At 31.0% G+C, this 24,347-nt stretch overlaps 1 protein-coding gene across 2 annotated transcripts; it reads left to right on the top strand.

Moving 5' to 3' along the window:
• Window positions 1–374: 374 nt before the first annotated feature.
• ave (Protein aveugle) lies at window positions 375–16,453 on the top strand. 2 transcript variants are annotated; one of them, XM_067264901.1, is made up of 6 exons: window positions 375–446; window positions 5,917–6,020; window positions 8,443–8,608; window positions 8,869–8,935; window positions 12,226–12,302; window positions 15,770–16,453. In XM_067264901.1, the coding sequence occupies exons 2-6, from the start codon at window positions 5,937–5,939 to the stop codon at window positions 15,799–15,801; spliced, it is 426 nt and encodes a 141-aa protein (XP_067121002.1). In that variant the 5' UTR covers window positions 375–446; window positions 5,917–5,936; the 3' UTR covers window positions 15,802–16,453. The 2 variants fall into 2 exon arrangements, with proteins under 2 accessions (XP_067121002.1, XP_067121009.1); XM_067264908.1 differs by lacking the exon at window positions 375–446 and adding an exon at window positions 620–682.
• Window positions 16,454–24,347: the final 7,894 nt, after the last annotated feature.

Here is a 24,347-nt window from a genome sequence, read left to right as displayed (position 1 = left end):
GATTTCTTGTTTACAGACCTGACATATCAATAACTTTGAAACTGTAGAAGTTCGTAGCCAGAAAATATTTCCAGAAGCTTATCTCAGAGTGAGAAAATATCAACTTTTAAGTCGCCTTATATTCTATTTTATTGATAATTCCCATCTTATAATCTTACAAGTTAAGAGCATTCCGTTCTAAACATTATCGTATTAATTTTTTTATGTAAAAATCATTCACTAATAAGTAAATTGTCTATCTTAAAATTTAACTAATAGTAATTACGAATAAAGCATTTTTAATTTGTAATTATGACCAGAAAATACTACAAATCGTGAGTAGGGCTGTTGGCGCTGCTTGCCGCAGCGGCATAATTTAGAACTAATGCTCATTCAGGGTGTAGATGTTTGTTTAGGGGTTGTTGCTGTTTGTGTGAGAATGTTAAGTACAGAAAGAAATTCATGAGGTATTTAGTGTTAATTAGAAAATTAATAAGTAAAAATATTTCCTTATTCGTAATTAGTGAATCCTATTTACTTCTAATCTCAGTATGTGATTCAAACTAACAGAACAATTTATATAAACTAATAACTAAGAAATTATTATAGATATAAACTGATTCAATTTATTTACCTACCTTAATTACATTCACTTATGAATGATTCAGAGAATGAAAATTAAGATTGTAACCTAATTAAAGATGTAATTACATCTATGTAACAGTAATTGGTGTGATGTTTTATATGTGGTATATGTATGATGCCTTTCAAACAATTGTAACACTATATGGCTAGACACAAAGAAAACAATGCTATATCATTCAAAGGAATATGTCTGCACTTAGCTTGTTTGTTCCATTTAATCACATATATTGTTATCACAAATAGCAGGTTCCAATATTTAACAGTTAAAATATACTTATGAAATGTTGCTTATTATAACCATATCACTTGTTGTTTTCATCTTTGGGTAAGTAAAATTTTTAAGCTATCTTTTCATGCTATCACTCTCACCGTAGACTGATCATGTGTACTCATTATCAGGTCTTTAAACAATGATTGTTTTAACCTGTTATTTACTCTCTACACAATAGTTTAAATTGCTGTTATTATAGCTTATTTCAAAAATATCATAGAATGCAAACAATACTGGCTGAATTACATACTGTATTTCAGTGCAAATAAGAGTATGTTCTTATGTGTGCCAGTTTGTTTTTGCTTATAAGAGCAATAAACTGTTGTATTGATGTAAATATAATGATACAGTAACTATAGTAATCATTATTAAAAATAAAAAGTCAAAATAAAAGAATTCTTCCAATGCTTTTAAAAGACTTATAGCTTTGCAATGCTATAAAAGTCTTTTAAAAACAGTTTTTTAGATACTTTAAAAAATATAGTACTGATTTTGCCTGATCAATAAAAGCAAGGACACATTAAAGAATGAATGAAAACAGAAAAATTAAGACTTTCGTCTATGGTATTATGGATGGATCCAACAAAAGAGGCAGACCATATAGAGAATGGATTGATGACGTAAAGAAATGGTGTGGAACTAGGAATTGCAATTGCTGGATCCCTCATCCAGCAATCCAGCTGGATCCAGCGCATTCTTCGGCCTGCTGGATCCAGCACCAAGTGCTGGATCCAGCGCTGCGGATCCGCAAATACTCAATTAACTTTCTAAATAATTGCGAAAAAGTCTATGTCATCGCGTTGCCGCTTTGCTGACTACTAGACTGCTACTAATTACTTACTCACTACTTTACTAACACTAATAATTAAATTACTCATAAATAAACTATACCTTAATCAATCCAGCAAAATTTAATAAAATAATAACGTATTCAATCGCTTTTAACGATCTTCCTCAGTTACAAAAAAATACATTAACTATAGAACATAAAGTGTGTTTGGAATAAATATAAAAAAAAAAATAGTGCTTAATTACATCCCATTTTTTAAAACAAGATACATAGATGTACTGCCAGGTCTGATAATTTTCGTATTATATACCGACCTAATCCCACTGTTTTCAAACTTTTAAGAAACGATAAAAAGAAAGAGGATCGGAATTCAACAACGGGTATATATTCGGTGCCTTTACACCACCAACGTTTCAATTCCAAGCTTGTTTATGTGGGTGCAACGATGCGCAGTTTAAAACAAAGGCTCAAGAGCACAAATATACAATCAGTAAGAACCTTGACAACACTGTGCTGGCATCATACACAAGACAGAAGGATGTTAACGTCCAATGGGATCAAGTGGCAATTATAAAAACGACGACGAATAGGCAAACGGTCAAACATCTTGAGAGATTGGAAATCTGCAAGGCGCACATGACAACTGGTTGTATAAACCATAGAGATGTGGACTCATTGTCTATCATGTGGAGATCCTTTTACATTAATTAATGTTATTAGCGGACAATGCTGGTTTCATTGGATCTTATATACAGGGTGTTTTTTTTTAAACTGACGGTACTCAGAGTCATCTGTAGAGCAATCTAACAGCCGAACTGTCGCCAAATTTGGGAGAGTGACTAAGGACGACATGGGAAAGAGATTCCGCGAAGAAAAAAGTAGTACCCAAATTTTCCGGTAGGAGTGGATTTGGCGCTGTTGTAGCAAAACAGCTAAAAATCTGCATAAAATCCAGCTGCAATTAACAAACACACGAATGAATAATCAGACAGAGGTTTCAGTGTAATAACGAAAGTTTAATTAATCAGCAAATAACTTTCTCTCTTCTTCAATGTGATCACCGTCCTGCTGAAAAAGGCATTGCATCCTGAACACCGTGTTCTCTATGGCCGAACGTAACATGTCCGCAGGAATGTTTATCACAGTTCGAGAAATGTTGTCCTTCAAAGTCATCAAGTTTGGGACAGTACTAAGATAGACCTTGGACTTTAAGTAACCCCACAGGAAAAAGTAACACGGGGTTAGATCCGGGGAGCGAGGCGGCCATGCAAGTGGAAAAAAGCGACTGATGACCCTTTCTTCAGTGAAGTGCTGGTAGCTTTTTTGCTACAACAGTGCCAAATCCTCCTCTACCGGTGAATTTAGGTACTACTTTTTTCTTCGCGGAATCTCTTTTCCATGTCGTCCTTAGTCACTCTCCCAAATTTGGCGACAGTTCGGCTGCTAGATTGCTTTACAGATGTTTCTGAGTACTGTCAGTTAAAAAAAAAAAACCTTTTATATATTTTTTCCGCTATTTATTTTGTTTATTTATCTATATTTTGTTCGTTTGGCCGTTTTCCGTTAATTTTCATATTTATTCCGAACACATTTTATGTTCTATATTTAATGTTCTATTTTTTTTGTAACCGAGGAAGATCGTTAAAAACGATTGAAAATGTTATTATTTTATTAAATTTTGCTGGATTGATAAAGGTGTAGTTTATTTAACTTATTCTATTTCCAGTACATAGTTTTACATACCTATAAATAACTACAGACTAATATGTAGAGCCTATATATATGAAAACTGGTAAGACTGATAGCCACTTAGCCACTGATTATCCGTCCTTACATTATTATAATATATTAATATAAATTAATCAGTAGAATTACCTTTGCTATTATTTAACTTAAAGATTACATTATAATTATAATCTAACTAAACGTTTAAAGTTAATTATCTCTATCTCAAATGTTAAACCGAACCAAAATTAATTTTACTACCTAAATGTGTAAGAAGTTTTACTGATTTATAGTGACCAGTCTAAATAATAAAAGCTTTTAAAGTATTTTTTTTAAATGTTTTATTTCATTAAAAAAACATTAACTGCAGGATAGATAGATAGATAGATAGATAACACTTTATTGCACCAAAAATACACCAACGCTGGATTCGCACTGGATCCAGCTGGAATGATTTCAATCCAGCAAAAATCCAGCTGGATTCAAAACACTGCTGGATTGCAATCCCTATGTGGAACGAATGTATGGGAATTGAAAAGATTGGCAATGGATTGAGAGAAATGGAAGAAAATAGTGGAAAAGGCATATGACACCAACGTGCAATGAGCCCAGGGTTGATGATGATGATGATTGATGATGATGATGATAAAAGCAAAATTTTAAAAATGTGTTGTTTGACGTGATGATGAGTTATAAGCTTGTAAGCTCTTACTGATTTTATTTGTTCAATTTGATTTCTTACTACAGTAAATCAGTTTTAATTAACTTGTTTGTTAATGTAGTCTTATGTAATAAAATCATATACTGTATTTTTGTGCATATAATCTGCAGGTTATCTGTATTTAAAAGACAGTTTGAAAGGGGGTGCAGGCTATGTGATGGAGTGAGTTATATACTGATTTTAAAGTGCAATCACAACCTTGGGCCCTATGAGAATGGCTATTTTTGTAGGTATGCAGTATATGATGGGCCAGTATAGGAAAAAATTTTTTTTGCTTTCAGTTTGTTTTCTGACCTTTCTATCGTCAGAATGTTCTAGAATTGATCCATTTACTTTATCTTTCTGTCAAATTTAATGACAGAGCAAATGTTTTAGTTTTGTTCTAGCAATTTTTTTCTGATTACTTATCATTGCAAACTCTATGAACAATTTGGATATATATTAGAGCTTTCAATGTTTATAGAAATAACTTAGATATTTTAATAAATATTGTAACACTTGATAAATGAAGCATGTTTAAGTTTTTTTAAAATACTTAAAAAGTAAATTCTTAATACTTTAATTGATTAAACTTACAATGAAGGATAATGATAAAATAGTAGGATTAAATGAGAAAGGACAATAATTATTTTTATCTTGTGTGTTTCATAATGTAGGAGATGAGACTAATGAAGAAAAAAGAAAAAGTATTGTAAAAGCATATCAAATTTATATTGAGAAGTAAAATTATTTGACATAATACAGGATGTTCAAAAAATGACTATACAGTGAGAAATTTGTAATGACATTATACATAATACATGCAGCATTGCATACAAGACCAGTAACTTTGTCCTACATTTCCACTTTGCATTAGTGTTGCCACCTTTACAAAATCTCTGACCCAGACGGCAGGTCAAGTTTGTTCGAACAGAAGTTCCTGATGCTTTGGGCAATGTCATTTTACAATGCGAAGAATAATATGCATGCTGATCCTAAATCAGTTACAGTTAGGGACTAGAGACTTGTGTAGGAGTAACTTATGTAACCTAAATTAAGAAAGAAAGAACAGATAATTTAGCTCCATAGAAGATGTGTATGGATGTACAAGCAAAAAAAAAATGTCGAGAGGCAGGTTGCGCGTCACACGTTGGCATAATCAGAGTAACATGGTGGAATGGCAGATGAGTTTCAGTGAGTATGAGGTCTTTCACTGTTCAAATGGTGTAAATTTATAAAAATATTTGCAAGAACTTTGTTTCATTTAATTTCACAATTTCTATGAAATTCCCGGACAAAATTAATAGTTCACCCGGATAGTGAGTCAATTCCTGGACTGTTCGGGTGAAAACCGGACGGGTAGTAACACTACTTTGTATAGATGGCATTACTGCTTGCTCATGGACATTTTGGTTTTAAACTACAGTTTTTGGAAGATTTCTTTGCCATTCATATAATGTCCCATTGAATCTGGTCCTTTACATCTCCAGACCTAACTCCCCAGATTTTGGGGCCTCTGGAGGACATTTTAGTATTTGCTGCAGGAGAAACTGGGAACCACTGATCTAATCAAAAAGATTTTAAATTAAATTTAAGAACTATTTGCAAATTTATGCTTTTGTTAGAATCTAAACTATATACAATAAATAAATATTACAAATTCACATGGAACTAATGACATGGAAAATAAATAAATAATATTTTATTCTAGTCATATTTTATTTATTTAATCACATCAATTTAATTGAATAAGCATTCTTTAATCAATATTGAATGATAATTATTGACTTTATTTGTATAATACAGATAAAAATAAATGAAAATGGATGATGGCAGATAGCTCTCAAAGAGGACAGAAAGAGTCTTCAGCAAACAATAAAACTGATGACAACATGACAAATAAAAATAAGGTGTGTATATTTTAAATATTTTAATTGAGACAGGAAAGGATTCTCTATCAGAAAGAAAAGTTATACAAATAACACTTTAATTGGAATGAATAGAAAAAATTATGCAAACATTTCTAGCTGTTGCCATCTTTAGGCTTATTTAAAAAGCATTACAATGGAGATAGAGAATCAACAATGCAACATATCCATTGTGACAAAAGGTGTTGTCATAGAAACAGAGTATATCACTATGGATATGCTTTGTTGTTAATTTTCTATCTTCATGACAATACCATTTGGTCAAATTATTCTTTTCTGATAAAACTGGAGATCTATGAACATCTCAAGGCTTGATGTTTATTAGTAACTAGCCAAATGATTGCCATATTGAATTTGAGAACTTTACTCTTACTATTAATGATGAATTTCTAACTAATTTGGTACTAGAGGTAGGCATTAGGCTCCATCTCTTACTAAATTTAATAATTCTATTTAAATTAATATTTTATTAAATAATTTAGAAAATTCTGGAAGAAAAGAATCTGTCAGAGCAAGACTCAAATCTACAGCTCCCACTTACTTTGTGGATGCATTGCCAAATATGGTACCCAGACCTCTGTCTGACTCTGCTTTCAGACAAATTTAATTATAGATACAACAATCCACAGTTACTTACAGCACTAATTACTAACTGAATGACTCCTATGTTTTTGGTCTATAATCACACACTATGGCACTGAGCCGGCTATTGCTTTACCCCAGCATGGTGTATATAAACATCTATGAACATCCCAAAGCCTGATGTGTATTAATAAGAAGCCTAATGGTTGCTGTATTGATTTGGTACTAGAGGTAGGTATTAAGTGCCTACCTCTAATACCAAAGTACTTAGAAATTAATTATCAACAGTAGCAGTAAAGTACACTGATTCAGTACAGCAATCATTTGACTGGAGATATTGTGATAGCCAAAAGCATTGAACAGTTTTTCCTATTATAACTTCAATTAAAACAGTTATGCAGTTTGAGCTTATGAAATGGTAAATTTTGTAATTATGAAGAATTGAATTATGAGGTCCAACACAAAAAACAAGACTGTGTCTATTTCTCTTTTTATTTAAGAAGTTGAGAAAATCAACTACACTTTCCTTCAAAATAGTTCCCTTTTGTGTTGATACACGGTTTTATACTATGCTGCCAACTTAGATAGCCTTTCTGTAAATCATTTTCTGAAAGACTATTAAGGATTTTTATTTTTACTTTTCCGGCTGTTATATATACATAACAAGGGAAAGTATGGTAATTGGGTCATATTTGATCCTCAAAGTTTTTTTTGCAAATCTCCATGTTTTGAGACCTGCTGAATCCAAAAAAGTAAAAAAAATAGCAAAAAAAATTCTGTGGATATGTGTGTTGGTGTTTATTTCACTCAATATCTTATTACGGGGTGAAGCTAAAGAAACAAAATTTGGCACAGTAGCTTGTATGTAAGGGGTGTTGATGCTATTAAATTTTGGTTGTGAAAGGTCAAGGGGATGGAAAGATAGGAGGTGGTCATGTGTCATATCTCACAAGGGGTCAGACTTAATGAAGATTTTACTTATTAGCATTTACAGTGTTTTTAAAACTCGTCTCTACTTTCAAAATTAAGTCTTTTGCTATTTTATAATAATTAAAAATATATAGTTTTTATAACATAATCTCAACAGATATCACCATGTACAATATTAGTTAATTGTAGACATTGATATTGAAACTAATACGTTAAGATTAACAAAGGATATAAATTTAATTAAGCAAGTTTTTAATAATTTATCAATAAATTTGAAAACAAATAATTATTTTTTTATTAAAGGCATTAGATGCAATTAAATATATACACTACTGCTAATTTCTGTTTCATATTTTCATTACATTCTATTACAAGTAGAAGAGAGTAGTGTATACATTTAATTAAGGTGGTGCATTAGTGAAACCATTTTTATATAGGTTATAGCATTGAGTTCATTTTCAAACTTGGGGGTTAATTTTGATAAAACCTTCCCATTTTAAATTAATTGGGGTGAGGAACCCAAAAATGTAATAAAACATGGCAGTCATGACTTTGTGTTTGAGTTACAGTGGGGTCAAAGTGACAATGTCCAAGCTCACTAGCATGAGCATGCACAATTTTTTTATTCTTTTTATGCCAGTGGTGACATCACTGCCAAGGTAATGGCAAGTGGTTGTCACAGATGGCCCCCAAAACAATATTATTGACTTACTTGTGTTTTGATTCAATTCTTAGTTCATGTTCAAACAAAACAAACTTTATCTAGTTCTAACATTCAAGGAATAATTGTTCAAATTTCTGTGAAAAATGTAAGGTGGAAAGATGATTGTTGTAAATTTGGAAATGATTTAGAGATGAAAATATTTAATACTTAATATTTAAAATTTTTCAGCCAGTATCAAATCCAGGCAAAGAGAAAGATGGACAGAAAAAAGCTCATACTCGTCCTAAACCAGTTTTCTTTTGGAGTAATGCCGATGTTTTAAAATGGTTAAGACGTCACTGTCAGGATTATCACAATCAGTATGCTGGATTGTTTCTTGAGCATGATATTACTGGTAATGTATTTATTTCATAATTGAATATGATGGCAAAAATATGAATAAAACAACTAAACTTTTTTCTTAACTAATCCCAGTTAATTTTAACTGATATTTAAATTTAAAATTATTTTGTTATAATTTTGGAAATTTTTGTTAAAATATTTTCACTTGAATTGTTATTATAGTTTATATTATTTTGTTAGTTAAAATATGTAATTTATTGTTAATATTAGCAGAAATTAATGATTAAACAATAATATCTCAATTTAATTCAGGACGTTCATTAGTTCGAATGAATGATTCTACTTTGGAAAAGATGGGGATTGTTGACAAACTCCATAGGTAATACTATTTATTTATTATTTTTCAAGAATTTTAAAAAAATATTTTTTCTATGTATATTTGTAATATTTTTTTTTAAATATTAAATACTGTCAGCCAAGTTTTAAATTTTTACTTTAAATACTATCATTTTTTAATTTCTAAAAATAATGACAAACTACCAAAGGAACAATTGGATTCTTTGTGGAGCTCTAAGGCTAAATAATTACTAAGTAGTTACACAGGAGGCAGGTCATCAGGTTGCCATGTGTTAAATATAATAATAAACTAATTAATTAAATTTAAATTTTAAAATACTCTAGAAGAAATAATCAGCCCAGAGCTGAACTTGAACCACACTCCCTTTATCGTGCAGATTTGTTGCCAATTCTGCATGGTAAGCAGGAGTTGCAAATTCAAGTTTCACTCAAATTAATTAATTAAGTTTTAATTAATTAATTTGTTATTATATTTAACAGGCGATGTTGGCTTGATAGCCTATCTCCTGCAAAATTGCTCAGTAAGTATTTAGCCTTATAATTTGATAAAGAATCCAGCTGTTCCTTTGGTATTTGTAATAACTATTGGGTTAATTGTTTATTATATAATAGCAAACTAATTGAATTATTGGGTTGTTCGGAAAGTAATTTCGTTTTTTCCATAGAAAAATAAATGCAATATTCTTATAATAAATAAATATTTTATTGAATTATATATTGACCATTTTGGTCAAATACCTGTTGTCGTTGTTTCTGGTAGTAGCATGATTTCACATTCATAAAAATTTTGATCGTTGTTTACAAAAAACTGATCCAAGTGATTTTTGACATTGTCATTTCAAGTAAATGTCTTACAGTTAAAAAAAAATTGTATAGACCGGAATAAGTAATAATCTGAGTGCGCCCGATCTGGTGAATATGGTTGGTATGATAACACATCCCATCTAAGCTATAACAGTTTCTGACGAGTTACCAAACTTGTGTGAAATTTGGCATTATCATGGTAAAACACTACACTTTGTTTGTTGATCAATTCTGGCCTTTTCTGTTTGATGATATTACTCAATTTGTTTACTCGATGGCAGTACATTTTTGAATTAGTTGTTAAATTGTCTGGTAAAAGCTCAAAAAAAATTTCTTTAAAATCCAACCAACAATTCTACAGAATCAAACAAAATTTTTTACAAATGAGCCTTAAAATGTCAGCTGTCGAAGTATGTAATGAAAATGTGGTTTAAAATAAAATTGGCTGGTAAAAATACATCTAATTCCTCTAGTAATAAAAAAACAAAATTACTTTTCAAACAACCCAATAGTTATTAGTAATATGATACCAGAAGTGATATTATGACTATGACCAAAATATGATGTCAATCCTAAACAACATTCCTCTGTTTTTTCAAGACAAAAATTTAAATTTTGTGACGATAAATCAGTTGCCAGTCAACAATTAACAGCTTAATTTCTGAGAAATTTTGACATATTTATTTTTACAGAACAACAATGAATGTAATTGGTTAAATTAAGCTTAAAACTTACTTATAAACAATATTAAAATATACTAAAATAGATGTTAAAGATAAGTACTTGGTCTTTAACAACTTTTCAAGTTTACAAATTCTAAAACTAATATAGATTTTAATAGATACAAATTATTGGTACTGCAGTAATGTACTGTATATGCAGGTGAAGATATTTTTAAAAATATTTACAAATGTTGTTTTCAAACACAATTGTTTTTTTCACATTTTAAGTATTACTAAAATATTAATTATGAGATGTCAGTTTAGCAAAATAGTTTTATATTTACAATAAATTTTATTTTTTTTCAATTGAATTTTAACAATTTTATGTAAGTCAATTAAAGCATCAGACAGCTTTATATTTAGCAATTCATGCAATGTAGGGAAAAAGTTATAAGTTGGAATAAAAATTAGTTATATGACCTAATGATGATGATTTTTCATGAAAATAAGAGATGAATTTTTCCACTTTTCTGAGTAATTTTATCTTTTATCGTTTACTTCATAACTTTGAATTCATGAATTCTGAGAGCTTTGTTGTAGTTATTTTTTTTCTTATGTCACTTTGTATGTTGCAGTCTTGTCTGCAAAGTTCTTAAGGTTACTCCAGTATAAATAAACATATTCAAATGATTCCATAACAAAAGTTTAGTTATATTAACACTCAGGTACTGTACCTGTTTGGAAATACAAGGTCTTCCAACTTCCCTCTCCAGGTAGTTTCAAGCTTTATTACGTTCAATCAAACCTGGAGACCTGACTGACCAGTCCTTGCTATGAATGTCTTTACTTCCTAAAAACTTATGAAAAATATCTGTCATGTGAGGTTGAGTACTATTGTCTATTAAAAGAAAGGTGAGGACCAACAACTTTCCATAAAAGCCTGACAGGGCAGTAGGATTGCATCACTGTAACATACAATGTTCAATTGTTTCTCTTGAACATATAGAGGATTGTGTGACTACTAAAATGCCATCTCAAATCAATAAAGTATTGCTTCCAAAAGAGTTGTCCTGTTCCTGTGAATGTGGAAGGTAAGAAGTATACAAACTACAGGTCTCTTGGAATAAAGGTCAACTTCATAGAGCCTGTGATATGGTTTGCCTTGTTGATGTTTAACCCAGTGGCTGTAGAAAGCTCTGGAGACAGTTGCCTGCAACATTCAATCTATAGTACCTTGTGATTAAAGCTAAATAAGTCTACTCTTAGCATTGTACTACTTCGGTGACCTTGACAAGGTCTTGATACTTCGTTAATTGCATTGAATTGTTACCACAGCTGTGAAATCATTGTAGGATGGATATTCAATTTCCTTTGCACCCTGAGTTGAGATTGTCCATTGCATTGAGTCAGGTACACATGAGGCATATGGAAAGCATTTGCAAGCAACAAAGTTTTTTGCAGTCATTCAAAGAAATCTCATTGTGCTGTCTGTCAGGCTTATGTAAGCAACTTATTTGACTTGTATATTGTCTTTTTGCTTTCTAATAGGCAAATTTTATTTTATATAAGTATTTCTCAAGTAAATTTGGATGCACAATACAAATTTTTTATATTTTTAGAAAAAGTACATTTATTACAACTATATATACTAGATGAGTCAATTTCATTTTTTTAAAATTTTTATATTTTATTCAGTTGTTTTGATAAAATAGCCAAAATTATAGTTTGGAACTTCAATTTTTGACAGTGGAGTATAATGGTTAATTTGTTTTTTAATATGAATATTTTAAAATATTATTTACTTTGTTGTTTAACTGTTTAATTGTTTATTATTATTATTTTCCAGAGAGGAATTATGTCGTGAAATTCTTAAACTGAAATTGAAAAGTGATATTTTGGAAATGAAGGATCTTGAAAGAAAAGGTTTGTTTGTAAAATGTTATATTAGTCAAAATTATGAGTATATTAAATAATTTCTTATGCAAGTTTAATTTTATTTAATGAAACAAATACTTCATTTTTGGGTCTTGCATTTACAAAGCAGAATCCCAGAAAACCATAATTTTTCCTATTGTTACAAACAGGTACAGGAAATCCTTGTTAATTCAAACTTGGATAGTTTGAAATTCTGTTATCTTGTAACAATACTTTTGTCCTGGCCAGGATACAGAGATTTACTTGCTAAGGAATTTACTTAGTTTGAAATACAGCCACTTTGAAAATTGAAGTGAAAATTCTGTCTGTACTGTGATATGCATATGTTAACTCATTCATTTAGATTGAAGTGCCTCCCATGCTATAAGAGAACAATCGACCAAGAACAACTCTAATGTAGGTTTGTTTTAACAGTAATACATTTTTGGGTGTCATCTTACCCATAGATTACATGCTTTTCCTCTTATCTCATAAAATACAGCTGGTTTTTGGAATTGCAAGATTGGGCTACAAGTAGAAGATTGAGTTATTTGTAGGACTCTAGGTTCCTACATTTGGGCAACTTATTACTTTTTGGGCCACTTTAAAGATAATTTGAGCTAAATTTTGAGGAATTCTGCTTTACTTTTTATAAAATTATCTGACATGGCTTTTGGCATATTGTGCAGAAACATGTAAATCTTGGAAAAATTCTAAGTCAGAATTACTTCGTCTCTCGAATTTTGAACGAACAAAAAATTTCCTGTATAAATGTGTTTCATTGACAATCTCCATTTTATCAAAATTACAGTCTTTAACTATAGCCAGATTTTTCTAGAAAAGAATTTATCTGGTTCTGTGCTGCACTGCTTCTGTTCACTCATTGTCTCTTTTAATGGTTTAATGGATGATAATGGAGGATGGTTTTTGGACTAAACCATCCTTCATTATCATCAGATTTAGTCTGGTGAGAATGTGGATAAAGTACATTTAAACTGCAAGTCTTTGATGGTTTTAACAGTGTTGGTGTACAATGTGATGCTATGCACGGTCATACTGTAACAAGACACTAGTACACAGAAGTCCAAATCATTTTGAGCCAATTACAGTTTGCATATGAATCTTGAGGATAGCCAAATGTGTGTCTCTGAGAATAGTGTACTCTCTAGATGCATAGTGTTTCATGATAAAGCTTTGTTTATCTGAAAAAAGAATTGGTATTACATTTCCTGCTATAGCAGCAAGCAGAATTACTTGGGGTTTTAGTGATAATGGATGTCACTTTTCACTTGTTCTCTTGGTTTCTGATTGGTGGTAGTGGACACAGATTTTATCACACATCAATTAGAATGTGAAAAATAGAAAACATCAGTTCCATGTAAGTCTTACCATCTTTAAATTGCAACTGTGTTATGCAGCTTGTACAATTCTTGCTGCCATCAGCCGAATGTTTTGTGGATGGTTGCTAATGACAAAAATTATAGCTTGTACAATCTCTTTTCTAATTTATGTTGAACTTTTAGTGTTTTCATTTGATTCTCATAAACTTAAATTATATTTTTTAGATTGCAAGTTAGGAAATGTGAGGATTGCTCAGAAAATATTCAGTAGGCTTGAATAATGCTTAAAATTTAAAAAAATAATTTCACAATCATAACTGAATTTTTGGTTACATACAGCAAACTACAGGGTGTCTGAAAAGTTACTGTGCAATGGAAAAAGTTTAAGTAAAGTTTTAATCAAAGTTTTACATATGATATTGCAGTTTTCCTTACAGTAAATGCTAGAAATGTCCCCCAGAGCTCCAAAATCTGGGGGATTTATATGAGGTCCAGAGATTTAACAGGCCAGATTCCATGGGAGATTATGTAATTGGCAAAGAAGTCTTCCAGAAACTGTAGTCCCAAAACCAGAACGTCTTTGAACAAGCAGTAATGCCAGTATCACAAAGTGAAAATGCAGGACATAGAATTTATAGGTTGTAAAGATGAAATTTAGACATTTTGAATAAAAAGCTTCATTGACAGTTAATTCAACAACAATTACAATTCAGCCTGGTAAGTAATCACAATCAATATCAATCACATCTTGCCATCTTTGCTGCAAACTTTCAATCCCATGGGTCTAGAATAACTGGTGTTTGAAGAAAGTCTTGAGTTTTGGGCAATGTGATTTTGCTGGGCACAAAATAGATGGTAGTCAGTTTGCATCAAATCTGGAATGTAAGCTGGATGAGGCATAACCTTATAGCTCAGACTGACCAGCTTCTCTCAGATCATCTTTGCTCTATGTGCTGATGTATTGGACTTTGTCAATTTTTGGATGAAGTTCTTTGATCTTGGTATTCGAACAATCCAATTGTTCACAGCAGAGTTCCTTCATGATAGTGTTAGTTGGAACTTGGAAGCAGCTCAGTGGCGTAGTGAACATAACTGGTGCCCAACACTTTATTGGTGCCCCCACCCCCCTCCAGAAACACATATAGTTTGTCTTGGAGACCATTTGGGTGCCCCTCTGTGAGTGGCACCCGGTGCATGATACACCCCTTTGCACCTCTCTCACTACGCCACTGAAGCAGCTCCATCATGATGATGCCAAGCAAATGTAGATCATCAGTCTTTTGAAAGTTTCATATTATCAGACATTGCCAATGCATCTATTTCCAGTGAGATAGTGAAAATGCCCTTTGGTTACTCTATTTATATACTCACATTGAACAATCTAGAACTCTTTTCCAGTCATTTCTAGAAAAAATAAAAATGTCTAAATTTTTCCTTTATGACATGATGCAGATCTCATATGCAATGCCATATGTATAACTTTAATGTCATTACAAATTTTTCACTGCAAAGTAACTTTTTGGACAGCCTGTATTTTTGAATGTAGTCTTCTTTCAAATTTTATTGTACCACTGAGATTGACAGTCTACATATCTTTGTGGTTGTGCTTTGCAGTCTATTACAACTGTTAACTTCAGAGATTGCCACCATCCTCAAATTTCTTGCTGCAGATTGCTCTTTTAAAGGACTGTTTAGATAATAATGAAAAAGAGCATAATCAAAGCTGTGTGTGGATGAGGCAAGATAGTCCACCAAACTTTTGTTGTGACCTTTAGGATATACAGTGATTCAAGTAGGAATGAACCTAATTGAAATACTTTTCAGTTTCTTTAGTGCTTGATCACTTGACAACATTTCTATTAGAATTACCTTTTTATTATTGCTGAAAATTGTTATGATCTTGTTGGTTGGGAAATGCAATTTGTAGCAAATATTTTAATGACTGTGGAATCATTTGAATATCTGTTGCAGCAAAGGCAAATGGGCTGTTGTTTCTCACGACCAAAGACGACAGTGTTCAAAAATAAAATGTCAAGTTAAAAGCACACATTCATATTAAATATTAAAGTAATTGTAAGAAATATATTAATTTTGAATTTTAAATTATATTTTGATGAAAAAATAATTTATTTACAGGTTCTGAATTTGCAACTTTTGGAATGAGTTAGTACCAAGATAACATTTACAACATACAAAATCTTGGTAGAGCTTACCAGAGTGTTAATACATTCATTAATATACATTTATACTATTTTCATAAAATATATATTTTGAAAATGTATACAATACCAATTTTTAATTTTGTTAAATTTCAATGAATTTTATATAAAAAATATGAAATAAATAATACAATAAACAAAGTTCAGATAAATTCCTGCTCTGTGATATACAGTTTACTTGTATCACATATTTGGTGATTTATATTAAAAGTATTTTTTATTATTTTTTATAAACCTTTAGCATTCCTTCAATTATTGTCTGTAATTGAGTAATATTAAAAGATTTTGTTTAAATATAATAAGTTCTCTCAAATGAGATTTGAATGTATAATTTACTTAATATATATTACAGTTTAATTATTTTATCCATGTTTATTGTCTTTAAACTGCATAAATAAGAATTTTGTAAATATATTTACCTTTATTGAGCACTGTTTGGATGTTAAAGTTGATATTTTTATAATATAAATAAGTAAAAACACTGAACAACACTTGATTATTTTATATATATGTGTGTGTGTGTTTGTACAAAACTGCATTATGTAAAATTTGTTACTGATGAATACAAATTAAAATAAAGATATGAAAATTTTTAGATCAATATTTGTTCTTAAAATATTTTTTGAAACACTAAAAATGCCTGATATGACTTACCAGGCATTTCAATTTATTTTTAAATTAATCAGGATGTATTTGATTAATTAATAACATTTACAAATGTACTTTTGTTAAATGTTGAATAAAAGTATAATTATATTTAAGTTAGATTATATTTTATAATGAATTTATTGTTAATAAGACTTTATCAGAGTTTGTATTTGTGTAGTTTATCTTTCATTGAAAACTTTCTTTGGGATTATACTTAGATAGCAAGTAAAAATAGCATTGGTATCAATAGAAATGAAGTTATTTTACATATTTTGAAAAAAAGAATGTGACTTTTACACTTTGCCTAATAAAATAGTGCTACATTTAGAATTGTTCTTGCATTTTTAAATGTAGCACTGTTTTTTCACTCTTTCCATCCTGTAGACACTAAGGTCTTTTTTCCAAGTCGGTCATGATTCAACTGGGGTCATGTGCCAGGGACCTGGCTCGACATATCTGGGGTGGATCGCCCCAAAATTTCCTGGGATTATTTCACCATCTGGGATTGATTTTGGGTGCCAGAATGGTAGCATGACACAACTGCCTCTGCCATCCATTTGGCTAAATTTAGCATTTAAACTGTCAACAATGATTTTTTAAAACGTAGATCAGGTGTTAATTTTTTCACATTAATTAAAAAGTGCAGTTCTTCAAAACATCATTAACCAAAAATTTGAATCGGCTATTGATGATGTTTATTATTAGAATTTATGTTTGAATTTAATGGAGCTAAATAACAATTTAGTAATTTAATTTAAAAAACTTAAATCTTTTTTATGTAAAACAATATTAGCAATTATTTTTAAGAAATTTCATCTGCAAATACTTGTATTTTAAGCTTGCAAGTAGTAAGGTAGCTTACAATTTGAAGTAATGAAATTTAGGCAAGATTAGGAGAATTTCATTATGAATTAGCAAAACTTAATTACTAGATTGTATCTTCATATTAATATAATTATAATTTATTGATGTAAATTTATTAAAAAATTATTTTATGAACCCCTTCCCTAATGATTTATGGGCTCTATATAAAATTAATGTAGTTACAACCCAAAAACACCCATGTAACAGGGTGGAAATAACCAAGATGACATTGTTTTAAACTAAGAGTTGTTTTTCCACCCAACCTAATTCACATATAAGACTTTTATCACCAAAATTTAAAATTACATTAAAGTAATATTGGAGGTTACATCCCAAAAATTTCTTGGAATATCAATCGTTATTGTGGATATTCTCAGCCAGTTATGCTTATTTTGCCCTCCTGTAGTACTTTATAGAATATAAAGTATGCTGAAGGTATTTTTTTTTCGTTTAATGGCAATTGTCTATGTTTTTATTTATTTGTTTTCCAAAAAACGTTGCATTAGAAGGGATAATTCTTCGAATTTATAACTTAGGAAACATCCTCTCTAGAGAAGGTTTTATAACCTTAAAAGGAAGAAGGTCACGTGTCAGGAGAGGATGAAGACATCACCAAATAAAGTCAATTTAACAATGTTAGGTTAGTAGGTGATAAGAATTTCAGCCGGCCCAGAAATTATTATATCCTATCGTATAGTAGCCATTTTTAAAATTAAAAATACATAAAATATATATATATATAATTGTGTTAATTGGTCATCGTAGAATATTAATGATATATATAAATACGTAATTTGATATACAGCGTTATGAAATTTTGTTGTAATGAGTGTCGTTAAATCGAAACCAGACTCTAATCGCTCTGGGGTACCCTAGATCGGGCCAGTAACAGGAATTTTTCCTAGGTGATACAGTGGCGTAGCTACGGTTCTCCGGGCCCGGTGCGGAATCAGATTTATGGGTCCCCGAAAAAATTTTTCGGGTCTTTTTTCTTGTGATTTTGGGGCCCTCATGGGCCTATCGCTTTCCAGGGGCCCGGTGCGGACCGCACCTACCGCACCCCCTAGCTACGCCACTGAGGTGATATATCGGTATCGGCCGGGTAGTATATCGTACCACCCGGCCGTTCCCGTTTGGGGCCTGGCCAAACCCACGACGGATATGGGGGCCTTCTTAGTGCCCCCATATCCGTCCTTCTTAGGGCGAGTTAAGAAAAAAATTTAACCAGGACTTTTATATCCAACAAAAGAACTAAAGGGTTTTAATTAGGGGTAAAAGTGCATTACATTGACTAAATGATTGTAGTTTAATCTTTAATTTTATGGCCTAAGGTTTAAGAAGTTTTATGCAAGTAGAATACTAAATAGAATCAAGGAGTTCTTATTTTAAAACTTTTATAAATATATAATATAAATATAAAATCTGGTTTTATCTAGAACACACGAAAATTAATCATTGTGACAGCTACATTGAACACTGATAGTAATCAAAATCTTCAGCGCCAGTTTTTAATTATTCTTCCGTTGAATCATGCAATCGTTATCAAGTTAATCCCTTAATTTTGATTTAATTATTCAGAACAGAATAACAGTAATTCCCAAGCTTTAAGAATTTCCAGAAATTAATTTATTTCTTGACAAAAATGTACATCTGCATGACGATCAGTTTGAAGCTGTATCTCGCTTCAGCACCCATTTAATTTGAAATTTTAAATATCAGTGAATGGAAATCGTGTGAAACTTTATTGAAATTCGTCACAAATTTCGAAAATTCTTTGCTGAATGTGTATAGGCGCCTTCAAAATCTAAGCTTACTCGTTAGATTGTAACTCAGAATTGAATGGGATATCATGACCCTTTGTAGAAATAATTACACATTATTCCACTTTAATATGAAGCTCTACCTCCTAGATTTGAATATCAAGCTACAAACGGTTAGACAAGTTAATTATAGGCTTTGTCAGCAGCTGCAAGACGATGGTGAATTATATCCTCTAGGTGTATTTGGTAAAGTCATCGGAGTTCAATAGTGGATTTGAGCATATACAATCTTGTTTTACTGAAATGAATCCCTCATATTGTTACCAGGTACATTTTTAAAAATATTACTGGTTTTGTGTTAATACAATTTAAAAAAACAACCGTTTTCTAACTTGTTGCATTATCACGTAACCAGAATCCTTCCAGGAATTATATGAATAAGTTAGCGATATGATGGCTCATCTCATTATGAATCCATCAGATAATTTTCGCATTTTAATTATATATTTAGGAAAGTATTCTGATTTTCATATTAAATGATTGGTGTAAATACTTAATGAATAAACATCAACGACGATTACTCCATTCTTCGACTCCTTAGCTGTCACTTCTTTCAAGGAAACATGAAAACTTTGCTGTTAACTTAAAACAAATTTGTTTGAAGAATTTATATCATTGTCTTAATTTCAAAGAAAAATACGATCCTTCTCGCTCTTGTCCTGATCGGAAATTAACGAATTGGGAATAACGCTATGGAAGTTTTAGTACTTTAGAAGTTGGTTAATCTGAGACTGTGCCAATACAGTGCCGGATTACCGGACATTTCTGTATTTAAAAAATTTCATAAGTTATGTGCAGATTACGGCTGGATGGCCAAGCGTTAGGGTGTTAAGAAGGCTGGCTTTCCTTTCCATTCTCCTGATCTTTTACGTCTCTTTACCGCCGTATTTCTCTTATTATTATTCTTTTTATTGGTGTTATTTTGCTGTCATTGAGGGAAGGAGATTCCCCTCAATCCCCCGATCCTGGCTAGTATTAGATTCCGACTATTGGGCCATGAGCGAGTATTCATAAACACAAACATATGGCAACTCATAAACATTGTGTATACTCTGAAGTAGCAAGAGATTCAGCGTTATATAATAGAAGTGACTCAGAATTCTACTCATAGCGTTTTACGTAATGTAGTGTGACTAACCTAAACCACTCAGCAAGGATTACAGTGTTTTAATGGCTTCCTTGCTGACATTCCATTAAAATTGCTAATTTTTCGATATTATAATCTGATATCGAAGGATCACACAATTCCCACATTTTTAATATTGCAAAACAGGATGTTTCAACAGAATAAAATCTCTTCTCTGCCGATGAGTAAGCTTAGATAAACAGTTCTATAATTAAATTCTTTCTTATAAAATTATAATAAACAACGGTTGAATGACTAAAGGATGAATGACCATGAATAACTATCATTTTATCATTTTAATAAATTTAATATTTTCCTTTAATTAAGGGACTTGCATAATTTCAAAACTTGGCATAGCTATACTCAGGTACACATACTACATGTTAATGTATATAACAGAGAGAAAGCTAGGCGATTGTCAAAAAATGACTTCCTTCCCAAGATTTTTACATTTTTGGACTCAGGACCCTTGAAACGTCGAGGAATGCAAAAAGTTTGGGACTTTTTTCTGCATGTATAGTGTGTGGGGGCACGATTTTCTCCCCCAATATGAAGCTTAATAACTCCTGTGCCTTTTGTCGAAAATTTCTGAAATTTTGCAGGGAGGTGTGCATATTAGGGGCATTGGTGATTAAAGGTCGAGGAATGGGATATACGAGAGGGAGTCACGTGTCATATGGACTTAATGATTTTGTTCTTTATTAGCATTTACAATTTTTTTTTCAAATGATACTCGTCTCTACCATCAGAATTAAGTTTTTTTGTCATTTTGTAATAGTTAATAATATAAAAGTTATTTTAAAAATAAAATCTCACAATAGAAGGCTCCTTACACAATTTAAACTTTTTTCAGGAAAGTTACGCAACTCTAAATTTTATTTTATTGATAATATCTTGATTCCAAGGTTGGATTTGGACTTACAGCACTTAGCAGTAATATACAGTATAATGGGCTATTGCCCTCTTCCAAATGATGATACATATAAAAATGCGAGGTCCTAAGCTCAAAGCGAAGTCCAAATAGCAAATAATAGCGAACTTATATGCAAATTTAGTCTTGCCTGAGACCATTAAGCATAGATGCGTCAAAACAAGGTTATTTGGCTTTGGCATCTGTAGAGAGGCCTCAAATTTAGACTTTTATGTAAAATATAATAATTTCTTATAAAAATCGACGAAAAAAAAATCTATTTTTATTTATTTTATTGACTTTTATTCATATATTTTGAGTCTTCGTAAAGGAATGAGGCCTCATATTTGTGATTATTAGGTCCCCATTTCACTTCTCTCGGTTTTAAATTTTATATATATAATTTTTTTTTTATTTTTAATAAAAAGAAGTAATTATTGGCTAATTTTGAAATTTTATATTTATATTAAAATTATAGTGTCAATAGATTACTTGCAAGATTTGTATACAAAATTTCACTTTCATGAAATATCTGGGCCATATTTTTACCAGTTAAAAACAAAACAATTTTTGTTCTTATTGTTATTGTCTGTCCGACTTTTCTAGTGTCAAATACCATTAACTTATGACCTAAAATAGTTTCTAAAATTTACGTGTGTTTAAACAATAATTTATTGACAGAAAGAACCTGTGCAAAAAATTCTGAACAGATTTGAAATGCACAAAAGTATGTACAAAAACTATGAAAACAATTTATACATGTGCAAAAAATGGTAAATAATTTGTAAACTATACAGAAAAAATTCAAAAAATTTCCTCAAAACGAAAATAAACTGTACTATTTTCATTCTGCACAAACTCTTTTCACGTATTTTTTATAAAGCGAAGTTTGAAGTTTCACCAGAACATTTCATTCCCTAGAAACCTGGCATGCAACTGCCTTTATTTGGTTGTTTCCACTCGCTCCTTACAGTGACCTTTTTTCTGAATAATGTTACGCATAATTACAAAAGAAGATGGCATCATTACGCTTAATTATCGCATTACATAGTGTTATCTTTAACATTGGATATCTTTGTACGGATCATTTATTTCCATTCATAAATTAATTAAGATTAAAAAAAAGTATCTTCGTGTATATTTAAAAATTATATAGGAAAAAATATATAAAGTAAATGATAAAATAATTTATTTTAAACCCAATATGGAAAATTGTATAAGTAAATTTAACTGAAAATAAGGCTGACCATTAGCATATTTAATCAGTTTTTGTGTAGGGCCTCGGACACATAAATATATACTTCGGGAAACTCTGTACTTGGAATTTAGTAGTTGATAGATTCTAGACCTTTTACCAGGGATGGCGAATCTGTAGCACGTAAGGGAAAATCATCTGGCACTTTACGTATCGTAGGATTTCCATTTGTTATGTTCCCTTTTCAATCATCCTTTCGGTTTTAACCTAATCATCTTCTTAAGCTAAGCATGCTTGCTATATGGCACGCGGATTCAAAAAGGTTCTCCATCCCTGCCTTATGCAATGGGCGCACTGACTGGTAAAGCCGCTTTAATACAACTGGATAAGCAAACCAATGACATAGTCCGTTTCAAATAAAACTCGCCATGTCATTGGCTTATTTATTCAGTTATAATAAAGTGACTTTACTAGGCAACGCTAGTATCGTGTGATACCAGAACGATAATGGGCCCCGGAGTTAAGACTCAAGATTCCTTTACATATTCTTCTGGTGTGACGTTTTCGATTTATTGAGCTTCTTTTTTTCTCTTCTCGTGCTCTTGAATTTATATATAACTTATTGATTTTATAGATTTCAAAAGTATAATTTTATTATACAGATTACGGCCAGGACCGTTAGGACTCAAGTTCTCCCAGCCTTTATCTCGAATCTTTGATATCGGCATTATAATACTGTACACTCAAACCTGTTTTTTGTGCGATTTTTTATACGTGCAATGTGTTTTGTGAAATTATTTTTGTGCAGTATACCAATTTGATTGAAATTCATATACCGCACACAAAAAATCACACAAAACAAATCGCACAAATAAAAAATCGCACAAAAAAGACCGCACAAAAACAGGTTTGAGTGTATATACAGACTTTTTGTTAGTGATAATTTATATATATATATATTAGACTAAATTTTAGGGTCATGTATATTTTGCGCCCGATCAAATGGCTTTGTTGGAACTCCCTTTCTTCATTCTTCTACTACTCTACTTCTTTCTCCTTTTTTGCTTTTCCTTTTTTCTCTTTCTTGCTTCTCTTTCCTTACTTCTTTCTTCCTATTCTTTATTACTTCTTCTTTCTTCTCTTTCTTACTTCTGTTTACTGATGCTGATATCTTTTTACCAGGCATAATTTAAATATTCCACTTGTTAAAAAGCAATAAAATTATTATTCATTTTTAAAATTTAAAATTTAAAATTTTAGCAAGATGTAATAAACAACTTAAACTGCTTTTGCGTTGTTTTATTACCAGATATTTCTATGATTATTATCAAATTATATTCTCTTTACAAAGAGATCTTTTTCAATTGATGACGTATTTATTCTGTTTCCGGTGAGGTAATCGGGAAGATGTATTAACGGCTTAAGTTATTGCATCATCAATTTACCAGTGACATCACCACTTCATACACTAAGTTCAGTTATTTCGCGTATGTTATGTTCATCACTTCAACTTCCTCTTATTTTTTCTTTCTTCTTCCCTTGAAAACTGAGAATAAAAAATTATCTAATCATTTTTTCTTGTAGTATAATCACGATTTCATTATTAAGGGCTGCTAAATATCATTCATAAAAGCGGGGAGTATATTATATTTTAACACATTAAAACTCTTCGCCCTATGGGCATTAAAATAACTTTTTTTTTTTTTTAACAAGCCCATTTTCAGTTTGACCAGGCCCACAACGTGGCCCGAAATACCCCCGAATAACTTATCGGATTTTTCGATCCGTTCGGATTCGATCTCGGGTCCCCCAGAGTAGTAGGCTATCACCTTAACTGCTCGGCTATTTGACAGTCTCAAATCTTGTTACTACCGAAAATGAGAGCGAAATCGCATGATTATTTTTATTTATGTTTGAATTTCTAATTTGAAA

Source organism: Centruroides vittatus, unplaced genomic scaffold (genome assembly GCF_030686945.1).
Source record: "Centruroides vittatus isolate TY-2023 unplaced genomic scaffold, ASM3068694v2 contig_1048, whole genome shotgun sequence".
In the NCBI taxonomy this organism is placed as follows: Eukaryota; Metazoa; Arthropoda; class Arachnida; order Scorpiones; family Buthidae; genus Centruroides; species Centruroides vittatus.
Note: the sequence above shows the minus strand (reverse complement) of the source record. Positions and strands in the feature narration are given on the sequence as shown.

Excerpts from the sequence above, each read along its gene's own strand:
- ave (XM_067264901.1), top strand. The coding sequence starts at position 5,937 with ATGATGGCAGATAGCTCTCAAAGAGGACAGAAAGAGTCTTCAGCAAAC. Across the intron at positions 8,936-12,225 it reads ATTGTTGACAAACTCCATAG|AGAGGAATTATGTCGTGAAA; the intron begins GTAATACTATTT and ends ATTATTTTCCAG. Across the intron at positions 12,303-15,769 it reads GAAGGATCTTGAAAGAAAAG|GTTCTGAATTTGCAACTTTT; the intron begins GTTTGTTTGTAA and ends ATTTATTTACAG.